This window comes from Heteronotia binoei, chromosome 5, assembly GCF_032191835.1.
Source record: "Heteronotia binoei isolate CCM8104 ecotype False Entrance Well chromosome 5, APGP_CSIRO_Hbin_v1, whole genome shotgun sequence".
Lineage (NCBI taxonomy): Eukaryota > Metazoa > Chordata > Lepidosauria > Squamata > Gekkonidae > Heteronotia > Heteronotia binoei.
In genome coordinates this window covers 116,010,289-116,022,830 of record NC_083227.1, presented here as the reverse complement: position 1 = coordinate 116,022,830, position 12,542 = coordinate 116,010,289, and the positions used below count along the sequence as shown (strand labels likewise).

The 12,542-nt window shown below is 46.7% G+C and overlaps 1 protein-coding gene across 1 annotated transcript in view; it reads right to left on the bottom strand.

Annotated features, from left to right (window-relative positions):
• Positions 1-9,778: 9,778 nt before the first annotated feature.
• Positions 9,779-12,542, bottom strand: part of LOC132572791 (serine protease inhibitor Kazal-type 5-like) — a 44,787-nt gene continuing 42,023 nt past the window's right edge. Inside the window, exons 14-16 of the mRNA XM_060240224.1 lie at positions 12,263-12,311; positions 11,947-11,998; positions 9,779-9,940 (exon numbers count right to left, since the gene is read on the bottom strand). Coding sequence (XP_060096207.1) covers positions 11,993-11,998; positions 12,263-12,311 — 55 coding nt within the window. The 3' untranslated portion in view covers positions 9,779-9,940; positions 11,947-11,992. The remainder of the gene's footprint in view (positions 9,941-11,946; positions 11,999-12,262; positions 12,312-12,542) is intronic.

Below are 12,542 nucleotides of genomic sequence, written 5' to 3'. Positions count from 1 at the left end.
ACTGTAAGTAACTCCCATTTTCTGGCAATATCTCCCTCTCACATCTAGCCATGTGGAATTTTCAGAGACTGTACATCTCAAACCCAATGGAACCTCCTGATTTCTAGATTTCTATCTATTGATGGGAGGCTGGTCCAGTTGTGCCCCAGAAGATCTTGGACTTTATGGTTAAAATGTGTGGATTGATTATATTGTATATTGTTTTTAATATTCTATGTGGTTTTTAACCGTTGTTAACTGCCCTGAGCCTGTTAGGGGAGGGTGGGATATAAGTTTGATAAAATAAAATAAAATGTGGTAGAGGTCTTGAACCAAAGCCTGACTGCTGTAGTTAAATGGCTATGAGCAAATAAAGAATTTGAACCCAGACAAAACTGAGGTAATGGTGGCTGGGAAAGAAGAGGTGTTGAAGAACATTGTGGTTCTCACCTCAGCTTTGGTTCAGGTGACCATTGCTGCCTAGGGGTTATACTAGATCCCAAATTACGGCTTGAGATTCAAGTTAATGCAGGTGGAAAGAACACTTTCTGCCTGTTTAGTTTAGCCCAGCAGATGGCTCCCTAGTCCCTACCTTGACTGGGCCAATCTGGCTGCCAACAAATGGTAACATCAAGACTATACTGTTGTAATGCTGTTACAAGTTCAATTCAAGGTACCGGCTATCACATACAAGTCCGTCACGGCCTTATACCCTCTTAACTACTTGACTACCTTTCCCCCCATGCTAGGGTGGCCAGACCGTCCCGGGCGCCCGGGAATGTCCCGGTTCTGGCCCCCTATTCCCGCCTCCCGGGCTGGCTATACCGGGACCATTTAGAGGTCCCGGTTTAGCCAGCCCCGGAGGCGGTGGGCCGCGGGCGCCGGCGGGGAAGGTGGCGAGTGAGGGAGGGAGCACCCCTGCGCACGCGCAGGGACGCTCCCTCCCTCACTCCCCGCCTTCCCCGCCCTCCAGCGACCAGCGGAGGCCGCGGAGAGGCCGCGGAGAGGCCGCGGAGCAGCCGGCGTTGGTCCCTGGAGGCCTCCAGAGGCCAGCGCCGGCAGTGGAGAGGCCCCCCGCGGGTCCCTGGAGGGCCTCCAGAGGCCCACGGAGGCCGCGGAGAGGCCCCCGCGGGTCCCTGGAGGCCCTCCAGAGTCCCGCGGAGGCCGCGGAGAGGCTGGCACTGGTCCCTGGAGGCCTCCAGAGGCCAACGCCGGCAGTGGAGAGGCCCCCGCAGGTCCCTGGAGGGCCTCCAGAGGCCCGCGGAGGCCGCGGAGAGGCCGACGCTGGTCCCTGGAGGCCTCCAGAGGCCAGCGCCGGAAGCGGAGAGGCCGCCGCTGGTCCCTGGAGGCCCTCCAGAGGCCAGCGCTGGTCCCTGGAGGTCCTCCAGAGACCAGCGCCGGCCTCTCCGTCGCCTTCCCGGCCTCCGCAGCCGCCGCCAGCCCCGCCAGCAGCCCGGAGGAGAGGCCGCCACAGCCCTGGATCAAGGTAAGCCAAAAGCGGGGGGGGGCGGCTGGCGGAGGGGGGGCGGCTGGCCTTCCTTCTTTCCTTCCCTCCTCCCTTCCTTCCTTTCTTCCTTCCCTCCTTCCCTCCCTCCTCCCTTCCTTCCTTCCCTCCCTCCCTCCTCCCTCCCTTCCTTCCTTCCTTCCCTCCCTCCTTCCTTCCTTCCCTCCTTCCTTCCTTCCTTCCTTCCTTCCTTCCTTCCTTCCTTCCTTCCCTCCCTTCCCTCCCTCCCTTCCCTCCCTCCTCCCTTCCTTCCTTTCTTCCTTCTTTCCCTCCCTCCCTCCCTTCCCTCCCTCCTCCCTTCCTTCCTTCCTTTCTTCCTTCCTCCCTCCTCCCTTCCTTCCTTCCTTCCTTCCTTCCTTCCTTCCCTCCCTTCCTTCCCTCCCTCCCTCCCTCCTCCCTTCCTTCCTTCCTTCCTTCCTTCCTTCCTTCCTTCCTTCCTTCCTTCCTTCCTTCCTTCCCTCCCTCCCTCCCTCCTTCCTTCCTTCCTTCCCTCCCTCCTTCCTTCCTTCCTTCCTTCCTTCCTTCCTTCCTTCCTTCCTTCCTTCCTTCCTTCCTTCCCTCCCTCCCTCCCTCCTCCCTTCCTTCCCTCCCTCCTCCCTTCCTTCCTTTCTTCCTTCCCTCCCTCCCTTCCCTCCCTCCTCCCTTCCTTCCTTCCTTCCTTCCTTCCTTCCTTCCTTCCTTCCTTCCTTCCTTCCTTCCTTCCCTCCCTTCCTTCCCTCCCTTCCTTCCGTCCCTCCCTCCCTCCCTCCCTCCTCCCTTCCTGACTGAATGGGCCACTGGCCTGATCCAACAGGGCTTCTCTTATGTTGTTATGTGACACAGTGTGTTGGACTGGATGGGCCACTGGCCTGATCCAACAGGGCTTCTCTTATGTTCTTATGTGACACAGAGTGTTGGACTGGATGGGCCACTGGCCTGATCCAACAGGGCTTCTCTTATGTTCTTATGTGACGCAGAGTGTTGGACTGGATGGGCCACTGGCCTGATCCAACAGGGCTTCTCTTATGTTCTTATGTGACAATACTGACTTTGGTGGACCCAAGCACTGATTCAGTGTAAGGGAGCTTTGTGTTTGTGACTGGAGTGGACAATACTGACTTTGGTGGACCCAAGCACTGATTCAGTGTAAGGGAGCTTTGTGTTTGTGTCTTCTGGTGCAATTTTGTTCTCAGATCCTGTATTTACTTCATCAGTATATGGGATAAGGCACTTTCTCAACTGTGCTGCATAATGCAGCCTATTTATTTTGTCCTGTTTGCTCTGTTGGCTCTATCTGCGCCACCTTCATCACTTTCGGGGTGTGGATCCCCCAGTGGGGTGGTCTCGCGACTCCCTCCGCCGGCTGTTTCTGATAGCCCCGCGCCCCCTCTTTCATTTGATATGTGTCCCGTGCGGATGCCACCCTCCCGCCGGGAGATGCCGCAAAATGAGCCCCCTTGAGGCTTATGGCGGCAGGGCTCGGGGGAAGCGAGCTAGACTGCTGTTCTTTTGAGGGGTCATAGAGTGTTTCGAGCCCGTCCCTGTGGCATCAGTCCCATCGTTGTGGGGCCCAGGGGGCCGGCGCAGCGGCACGCTGAAGCAGCCTGTCGGTCACTTCCGGGTTCCTGTCCTGCATCTCGACCTGTGTTATTAGTGACAGGCTGCTTCGGCGTGCCGCTGCGCCGGCCCCCTGGGTCCCACAACGATGGGACCGATGCCACAGGGACGGGCTTGAAACACTCTATAACCCCTCAAAAGAACAGCAGTCTAGCTCGCTTCCCCCGAGCCCTGCCGCCATAAGCCTCAAGGGGGCTCATTTTGCGGCATCTCCCGGCGGGAGGGTGGCACCCGCACGGGACACATATCAAATGAAAGAGGGGGCACAGGGCTATCAGAAACAGCCGGCGGAGGGAGTCGGGAGACCACCCCACTGGGGGATCCACACCCCGAAAGTGATGAAGGTGGCGCAGATAGAGCCAACAGAGCAAACAGGACAAAATAAATAGGCTGCATTATGCAGCACAGTTGAGAAAGTGCCTTATCCCATATACTGATGAAGTATATACAGGATTTGAGAACAAAATTGTTTCCGGCGGTGATATTTGGGGGATTTTTGGGGACGTCACAGGAAGTGCTGTGAAGTCACTTCCTGTTTCCGGCAGTGGCATTTGGGGGAAATGATGTCATTTGGGGGAAGTGATGTCACAGGAAGTGATGTCACTTCCCGTTTCCGGCAGGTGACGCGGGGGAAATGATGTCACAGGAAGTGGTGTCACTTCCTGTTTCCGGCGGTGGCATGACGTCACCGGAAGTGACGTCACTTCCTGTTTCCGGCGGCACGCACGCTTCGCCCGTGCGCACCCCTACCTTCCCCCCCCAAAAGGTGTCCCTGGCTGGCCTTCAGACATTATGGTCACCCTGCCCCATGCTGTACCATTTCAGCTTCACTCATATGTGCAGACCCATCTGTAGGCACCACCCTGCAAGATTAACAGCTGCCTGGGTACCTGTTTTATCTGTTGTGACCCACATTTTGCAGAATGGCCTGCCTAAGGTAATCAGGAATGCTCTCCTGCTTCTATTAGTCTGCAAACAATGTAAACAGAATTGGTCAGGAAGGCATTTTTATAGCAGTGTTGGGCTAGATTATAACAAATGGGTATGGAAGTGGCTTTATAAAGGAATGGAAGTATATGAGAACTAAACCAGCGTGTGTAGTGTCCTTGGTTTATACATTGTAATATCATTTTCGGCACTGTTTACAATATCATGCCTTATGCTTTGGCTGCAATCCTAAGGACACTTCCCCATTGACTTCCTTCTGAGTAGACCTCCTTAGGATTGTTCCTTTTTCAGACCATGCATGTTTAGCAGGAAAATGGCATCATCTTTATACTGGACAATGAGTGACTGGATGAGGGCACAGCTGACATAGTCACTATCCACTCTGGTTGGTGTGTAATTTTTTCCCTCCCATCTTTCCCTTTGTAATTAAGTAAAGGGTAGAACTGTGCAATCCTTTGAAATGATAAGTTGTTCTTTTGCTGAATGCCTCTGTTTGAGCTGCCATTTAAAGGGTGAGTCAGGTGCAAATGAAGAGAGGCTTTCCACCCTTTATTCACATTCCATCTGTGCAACAAAAAATCAGAATCTAATGCATTTCTGCACCAGTTAGAAATAAAGAGTTTCATTGTTGTAGAGCACATATATTCAAGTGGTACAGGAACAAATGTGCTTCCTAAAAGATCCCTTCAAAAGGCATGCCAGCAGTCATCTTTCAACTTCAGATCATAGAAGAGCAATAGTGAATAGTAAAAACAGTGAAATTCTTATGAAATACATGATGTTTCATTCACATGATGCACAAAACAAAATGCAGCATTGAAGTATGAAGTATATCTTTCACAAATGTACTTTCCTGCATGCAAAATTTCTGCTCCTTCAATAGATGTGACAAGGACTGCAGGGATGGGAACATGAAATTTCTTCACTTACAGGCTGTGAGATGGTTATATGTGGACATGCCACATATTAACAGTATGCACTCTTAGACATGGGAGGGTGTTACTTTTTAAAATACTAAGTAACACTTGGGTTCAAAATGACTGCAAAATGAAGGCTGCTAGGGCACCTTGCTGATTGGTTCTTTGAACCTGAAACATACAATCATGTGATGAGATGCATCATACTGCCTCATTTGAAAGAATCCATATTTTTATTTCAAATCTCAAAAAAGTCTCCATGCCACTTTTCATTTTTTGGCATCCAAAACCAATTGTTATAAAACAGGTATCAATTAAGTGTTCAGCAATTAAAATATTATTCTAATAATATCAAAATGGAAAAAAAAATATTTTCCCCTACAAAACATTCAATGCTTAGAAAATGGCAGAGGAAAGATTTAGAAAATGTAGAAACAATGGGCCAATGTGAGCACAATATTCTTAACTCAGCCATTAGAGTCAATGAGTATTTGAACATTCATTGGTGGACAAAATGATACCATTTTGGTGGACAAACCATTTTTACCAACCTAATCTGGTTAGTAAACTGTGGCTCAGTGGTAGAACATCTGCTTGTCACACAGAAAGTTTCATATTCATTCTTCAGAATCTCCAGTTGTAAAGGACCAGATAAGACTATGGGCGTTTTCCCACTGACCTTACTCCGGAGTGACGTCCCTCTTCACCACGCAGCGTCTGCGCGGATTTCGCACCAACTGCTCCGCAGAACCCAGAAGAGCCACAAAGTCCCGCGGCTTTGCGTCGCAAATGTAAACTGCCAAAAACCAGTTTACATTTGCGACGCAAAAGCCACGGGACTTTGCGGCTCTTCCGGGTTCTGCGGAGCAGTTGGTGCAAAATCCGTGCAGACGTTGCGCGGTGAAGAGGGACGTCGCTCGGAGTAAGGTCAGTGGGAAAACGCCCTATGTGATGTAAAACCCTGGAGATCTGCTGCCCATCAAAGTAGAGAATACTGAACTTGATAGCCCATTGGTATGACTTAATATAAAGCAGCTTCATGGGTTCATTGGATACATTGACCAGGCTATGCTGCAATCCCTTGCAGTCTCATTTAACGGATTGTAATACATCAGGCCCCTAGGTATGCATCCATGTAGCAAGCTAGAAGGCTCCAAGATAACCAACATACATAAAGGATAGTTTATAAGCAAGGTAGCTTGTCTTTCCTCTGTGGCATCCCCACATTCAACAGTTTCATATGGCATAGCATCACTGCATCTAACTGTGCCAATAACAATATGATTTGTTACATAATGTTGTTGAACCAGTTTTATGTACTAGGCACAATAACACAATGATACAACTTTTGATCATAGGCCGCAGCACTCCTTGCAACACATCATGGAAGATCAGAACCAAAAGCTATGTATGGGGTGTTACAAATGATATTTTAGTATGAAAAATGTAATTTTATTTATTTTGCTAAAAGAGAGAGAAATGTGATGTGATAGCATTCATTGTAGTGTGTTTAGTGCTTTATTTTTGAATTCTAAGCTTCTTTGTCTGAATTTGTGAGAATCTTAGGAACAGTTTGATCCTAAATGACTTTAAGGTTCATCTCAAGTCATGGCCATCACTGTGTCTCATTTGTAGATTATTTTACAAAGATGTGTGAAATGGTTTGGTCTATGCTATCTGTTTACTATCAATGTATCTAATTCTCAACTTGACCCTATCTGTGGTTACTTAAATTCAGGGATTGGGGTCAGGTGAAGAGAAGGAAGATTTCCCTGCAAACTTGGGGGATCCCTAGGTTTGCAGAAAAGTTTAAAAACTCCCCACAAATGGAAGGGTGCTAATATCCGCCCCCCCCCCAAAAAGAGAACTTTCTGCAGTTGTGCATAATTGCTACCACCAGTCCTGGTCTCCTCAGAAGCCTTTCAGGCAGCAATACTGAAGGAGGGGGAGATGGAGTTGGTGGCAGTATGGCTACAGATGGAGGAGCTATCATCGCCTCTCCTCACCAGCCTTTGAGGCATTGATGCTGTTTGCATGGGAGGAGGATAGCAGTGGCTTGGCAGAGGAAGAACAACCATCTGCCATGCTACCAAAAGAGGACCTGCTCCCTCTGTGGGACCTATCCCCACTTCCCACCGCAGTATCTGCCATATCCCCTGCCACAATCACAAGATGGGGGAGTGGTAACAGTGGCAGCAGGTGGGAGTTAAGTAAGTAATGGGGGGAGTGGTGGGGTACTGGAAGCAGAAAGAGAGAAAGAAGAGAGGAGTGGCAGTAGGCATGTAGGAGGGAGAAAATAAGAGACAAGAGAGAAGAGTAACAGTAAGCATGCGGGAGACAAAAAGAGAGGAAACGGAACAGTGACAGTAGGCATGGGGATGGAAGTAAGAAAGAGACAAGAAATCGAAGAAGGTTGGGAGATGCATAGAGAGAGACTGAGAGGCAGGTGGGGGAGAGGGGAGGAAATTGAGGTGAGGGGATGGGATTGTTGCTCCAGCAGATTCCTTGCAGAACCCTGCCTGTCTAATATATGTAATTCTCAACGTGGCCAAGTCTGTGGATACATAAATCTTGAGACTGGAGCCATGGACAGATCTTTCTACAAGCCTTAAAAAATCTTGAGGTTTATAGAAAAATCTGACGATGACGATGAGAGAGAGAGACCCCAAATAACAGAAGTAGTGCCTATAGCTTTATGAAATAAATGCCCTCAGTGGCCAGTGACAGGCAAATGCAGCATTAGGCTACCAGGCAACCTTTCCAAGGCTGTTTTGGCATTTGAGAAAGGATTCATTGCAGCTAGAGCTGGCACCAAGGACAAGGCAACTTGCTGCCATGCAACTTGCATGACTCAGCCAAGCTACTTAATACTGTTCAACAGAAGCTACCTCAAGAAAACCAGTGTGGTATAGTGGACAGAGTTTTAGATTAGAATCTGGAAGGCCAGGTTCAAATCCCCACTCTGCCATGGAAGCTCACTGGTTGATCTTGGGCCAGTTACACATTCTCAGCCTAGCCTACATCACTGGGTTGTTGTGAGGATAAAACAGAAAAGAGTAGAATGCTGTAAACTGCTTTGGGTTCCCATTGTGAAGAAACATTAATAAGTATAAATGAAGTAAATAAATAATAAATGTAGCTGAAAAAAGGGGCAAAGAAAAGGTAAATTGGTTGATAGGTGGAAAGGTGGAAAGGTGAAAAGGCAATAGTGTGGGGAAGAGGATACAGGTGCCAGCTGCAAGACCATGTGATTTCCCCAATGTGCAACTGGGTGGTAGTTTTCCCAGGTACAGGTTGTTAGGGAGAATGAAGGAGAGAAAGCTGAAGACAGAAGGAAGATGGCTTGTGGGTGGTAAGGAGCAAAGGAAGAAGGAAAGCAGGAGAGGCTACAGGGGCTTTCAGGAAAGGGAAAGGAAATAGTGGATGAGAGGAAAATGATAATCACCATCCTAAGAGCTCAGACAAATCAGAGGAAATTATCTGGATTACCTCATTCATGTTCATATAGAAGGCAGCATTGAGGTAATCACAAAATCCTTGTGTTCTCTGTTTGTCTGCCCCAGTCCTGTTCACCAAATGTGCTCTGGGACTTCTGTGCTTGAAACTTAATGCCTAGGTGCACCCTAACACAATTCAGATTTGTGCAATGGTATATGGGGGAGAGGAAGCTTAGTCCTTGTCCAGTCATGTTCCCCCCTGAAATATCTCCAGGATGCCACTAATTTGTCCTGTCAGTTTCACCAGAACAAATAGCAGCTCCTTGGGGTTGTTTCAGGTGGGGGAAATGGCATGGGGGAAGTGTTTACGCCCCCTTCCCCTGCATGCCAGAGTACTGTTGTTAATTGGTCCCATGCATGTTTGGGAATTGAATTCCAAGCACAGATCTCTCAAAGCACATCTGGATGACAAGACTAGAGCATAGACTGGACTGGGATGGGGTGGGTGAGGACTTTGTAGCATGTGATTGGGCATGTACAATTCAATTGTTTGCAGTTTTTAAGTGTCTTACAAATAAGAGTTAGGTGTCAGGAAAGACTTTATGAAAATAAATCAAACTACCAGAAGTTAGTTAATTCTCAGTGCAACCCTGTAAGGTGGTTAAGTTTAGATTTTTGCTGGAGGTAAAAACATTTAAAAATGTAGGGCATGAGGATTTACCCTTTTTGGCATAAATCATTATTTTACCTGGTACTATGTCTGACAAGTGGAGATAGTGGCTACATATAACTTTTCTCCCTTGCACTTCTTTAGAACCTTTTCTATATATCTGTTTTAAGCAGTATCAAATGCAGCCACTGAAGAACTCTTAAGGGACTAAGCTGTGATTCAAAAGGTTTCCCATTCACATTTTCACCTCTGTCATGTAGTCACTCAATAGCCTTAGACAAGCAGCTCTTTCTTAGCCTCTGATCTGCAGCATAATGATAATACTGGCCTACCTTAAAGGATTACAAAAATAATGTATGTAAAGCCCTTTGTGCACTAGAAGTGCTATATAAATGTTAAATTTTATTATTAAGGAATCCATGCAACTGTTTTTTATGAGTAAATTCTTGAGGAGAAAAAGCACACTGAGATTTGAGTTAAATCAAGGTCAAGAAATCAATGAAGTGGAAGGTCCATCAACTAACATAGTTATTTCTCCTTCCAGGAGGAAAAAAATGAACTTTCCCACTGACCAAACATCTCTTTAAATATGGAAATGGAAAAATGGCAGGGATCCTCCTAATTTCTTTTATTGGAGAAGCACATGAGACTGATGTGTGTGATGGGATGTTCCAGAGACAGGGGCAAGAAGGGAAATCCATTAGCTGATATAAATCTGATTTTTTTTTGCCATCAAAGTCCAGCCCCAACTGGGGCAGCTCATAATTGCATCAGTTGTATTATTATATATAACAGCTTCATAAACATAAAAGGATGAAGGCAGACTTTGAAGCACTTGAAGATTCATTTATTTCCTTGATGTCACATGCCAATTTCTCCATCACTTGTCCTGGAAAAAATACAAAACATTTAGTCTCAGCAATGGCTTGGTGAGAAAAGAGATCTTTGTATAGAACCTGTTGTTATTATTCATAATAGGTATATACTTGTGCATTTTTTGTCATATTGATAACTCAGGTGATAAAGTTCATAACATTTAGATGCCAGGTAAAGGTGATATTTAATAGGACATTTTTGGGGTTCCCACAGAGATATATGGTTTGCATGGGAGGAGGATTGCTAGTTTTTTATGGATGTTACCAAATTTAATGAATGCACCAAGCACTTTCCTTTTGTCCTCACTCCCCCTTGTGTTCTGGAAAATATAGGACATTCTGGGAATTCTAGTTCCCACAGTACCTGATATTAACTATCAGGCATTCCAGGCACTACAGTCACCAGAGTGTATGGGGGAAGGGAGAAAAACAGAGGTGACAAGTAGTTTCCCTTCTCAATTGCCTGATCTCACCTCTCCTGAATTGCTCTCCATAATAAGGCAGATGTTAGGGTGGGACAGAAGAGGAGAAGGATTAGGATCACTAACTGCCATAGGCTTCCCAATCCCCAGGTCCCAGCGGGGGATCTCCCGGTTTTACAGGCTTCCTCCCTCCCCCAGCCAGCTGGCCGGCGGGGGAAGCCCCACCCCCACAACCATTATGCACCTCCATGAACGATTCCCATAGGGAATGATGGGGAATTGATCTGCGGGTATTGGGGGCTCTGGGGGGGCTGTTTTTTGAGGTAGAGGCGCCAAATTTTCAGTATAGCATCTAGTACCTCTCCCCAAAATACCTCCCAAGTTTCAAAAGGATTGGACCAGGGGGTCCAATTCTATGAGCCCCAAAAGAAGGTGCCCCTATCCTTCATTATTTTCTATGAAAGGAAGGCATTTTAAAAGGTGTGCTGTCCCTTTAAATATGATGGCCAGAACTCCCTTGGAGTTCAATTATGCTTGTCACACCCTTGCTCTTGGCTCCGCCCCCATGTCTCCTGTCCCCACCCCAAAGTCTCCTGGCTCCACCCCCAAAGTCCCCAGATATTTCTTGAATTGGACTTGGCAACCCTAAACTGCCAGGAGAAGAAGTGCGTAGTCCCTTTAAGTTAGACTTAATGGGATACTATGTACCAGGTGATGTGATATACCTCCATATCATGAAAAGCTTCAGCTGCCTATTTCCATTAAGCTTCAATTAAAAGGATTTTACAAAATTCTCCAGGCCTGTTGGCAATCCTAACAGCGATTGGAGAGGAAAGTCTGTGGCTCAAATATTAAATGGTAGGACCTGGAGATCTCCCACTTTTACAACTGATCTCCAGCAGGCAGAGATCAGCTCCCCTGGAAAAAAATGGCTGCTTTCAAGGGTGGACTGTATGGTTTTGTACCATGCTGAGGCCCCTCCCCCCCAAACCCCACCCTCTCCCGGCTCCACCCCCAAAATCTCTGTGAGCTACTGCTGAATCTGAGGCCTGGCCCTGGATTAGACCCATGTCTAAAATCTGGTTCAGTGGAGCTGGATTACATTGGAATGAAAGGCCTAAATGAAATTTTATGTACTGTATTAAGGTGAAACTAGAAGTGATAAGGTAAATATTATATTTCCTTTGTAATGCTCATGTGGAAGCCCACATTTTCATGGGTGAGTGAGAAAAAAGCCTTTCCTCCAGGACATAGTTTTCCCTGAAAAAATGTACCCCCCATGCAGTTTGTAATTTTTTTAAAGCTATATTCTAAACCTGAAAATGAGATTGGTTGGGGGAAAGCAGGTGTGTGTGTGGGATATCTTTGCAGTGGAAAATTGGCATGAGTAAGAAAGAAGCTAGGATTACTCTTTTGGTCCCCAACCACATCCTTCCTAGCAAGTATCCCTTTGCCCTTGCCATCCATTCCTATTATCTTGGCAGTCATGGGTTTGAGAATGTGATTGCTAAGATATCATCATATTCTGCTCCCCTTATATGGTTTATATTTCTTTGTACAACCTGTATTTCCACTATATTAATTTAGTCTTTCCTTACCTCTGTCCCTCTTTATCCTTCAAACATTCTGGCAATCTGGAGTCCTTTATTCCTGGGAACAGAATCATAGTGAAAGATTGATATTACACAACTGATAGTCTACATCTCTCAGAACAATTGTAACAGTGTGGATGTGACAAGGAAACTTTTTAAAAGGCTGGTGTGACAGAGGGAGCAAAGTAGTGCAAAGCAACCATAGCACAGAGTGGGTCAGATCACACCAATTATTGAACACAATTGTTACCTCCCTTTCCTCTGGTTTTAATATTAAAGTTGCTCAAGCAATATTGTATTATAAGAAAAGAGAAAGGCAAACCTCAGGACATGGTCCAATATTCTTTATACCAATCTCAGATTTTGTTTTCCTACGAAAAGAGAACAGGTTAGTGCAAACACATATGCGGTTTTACTGATTATAACACCAGGAGGCCCATCACTCTCAAAGTTAAACTAAGGTTCAGACTGGCATCTCCACTGAATTTTTTTCCTGATCATGAGCAGACCTCTGATTATATTAGAGCTGTTTTTCCAGCCTCATATTATCATCCATGACGTGTTATTTGGCCCATTAGTGAAACAAACAGGCAACATCTATG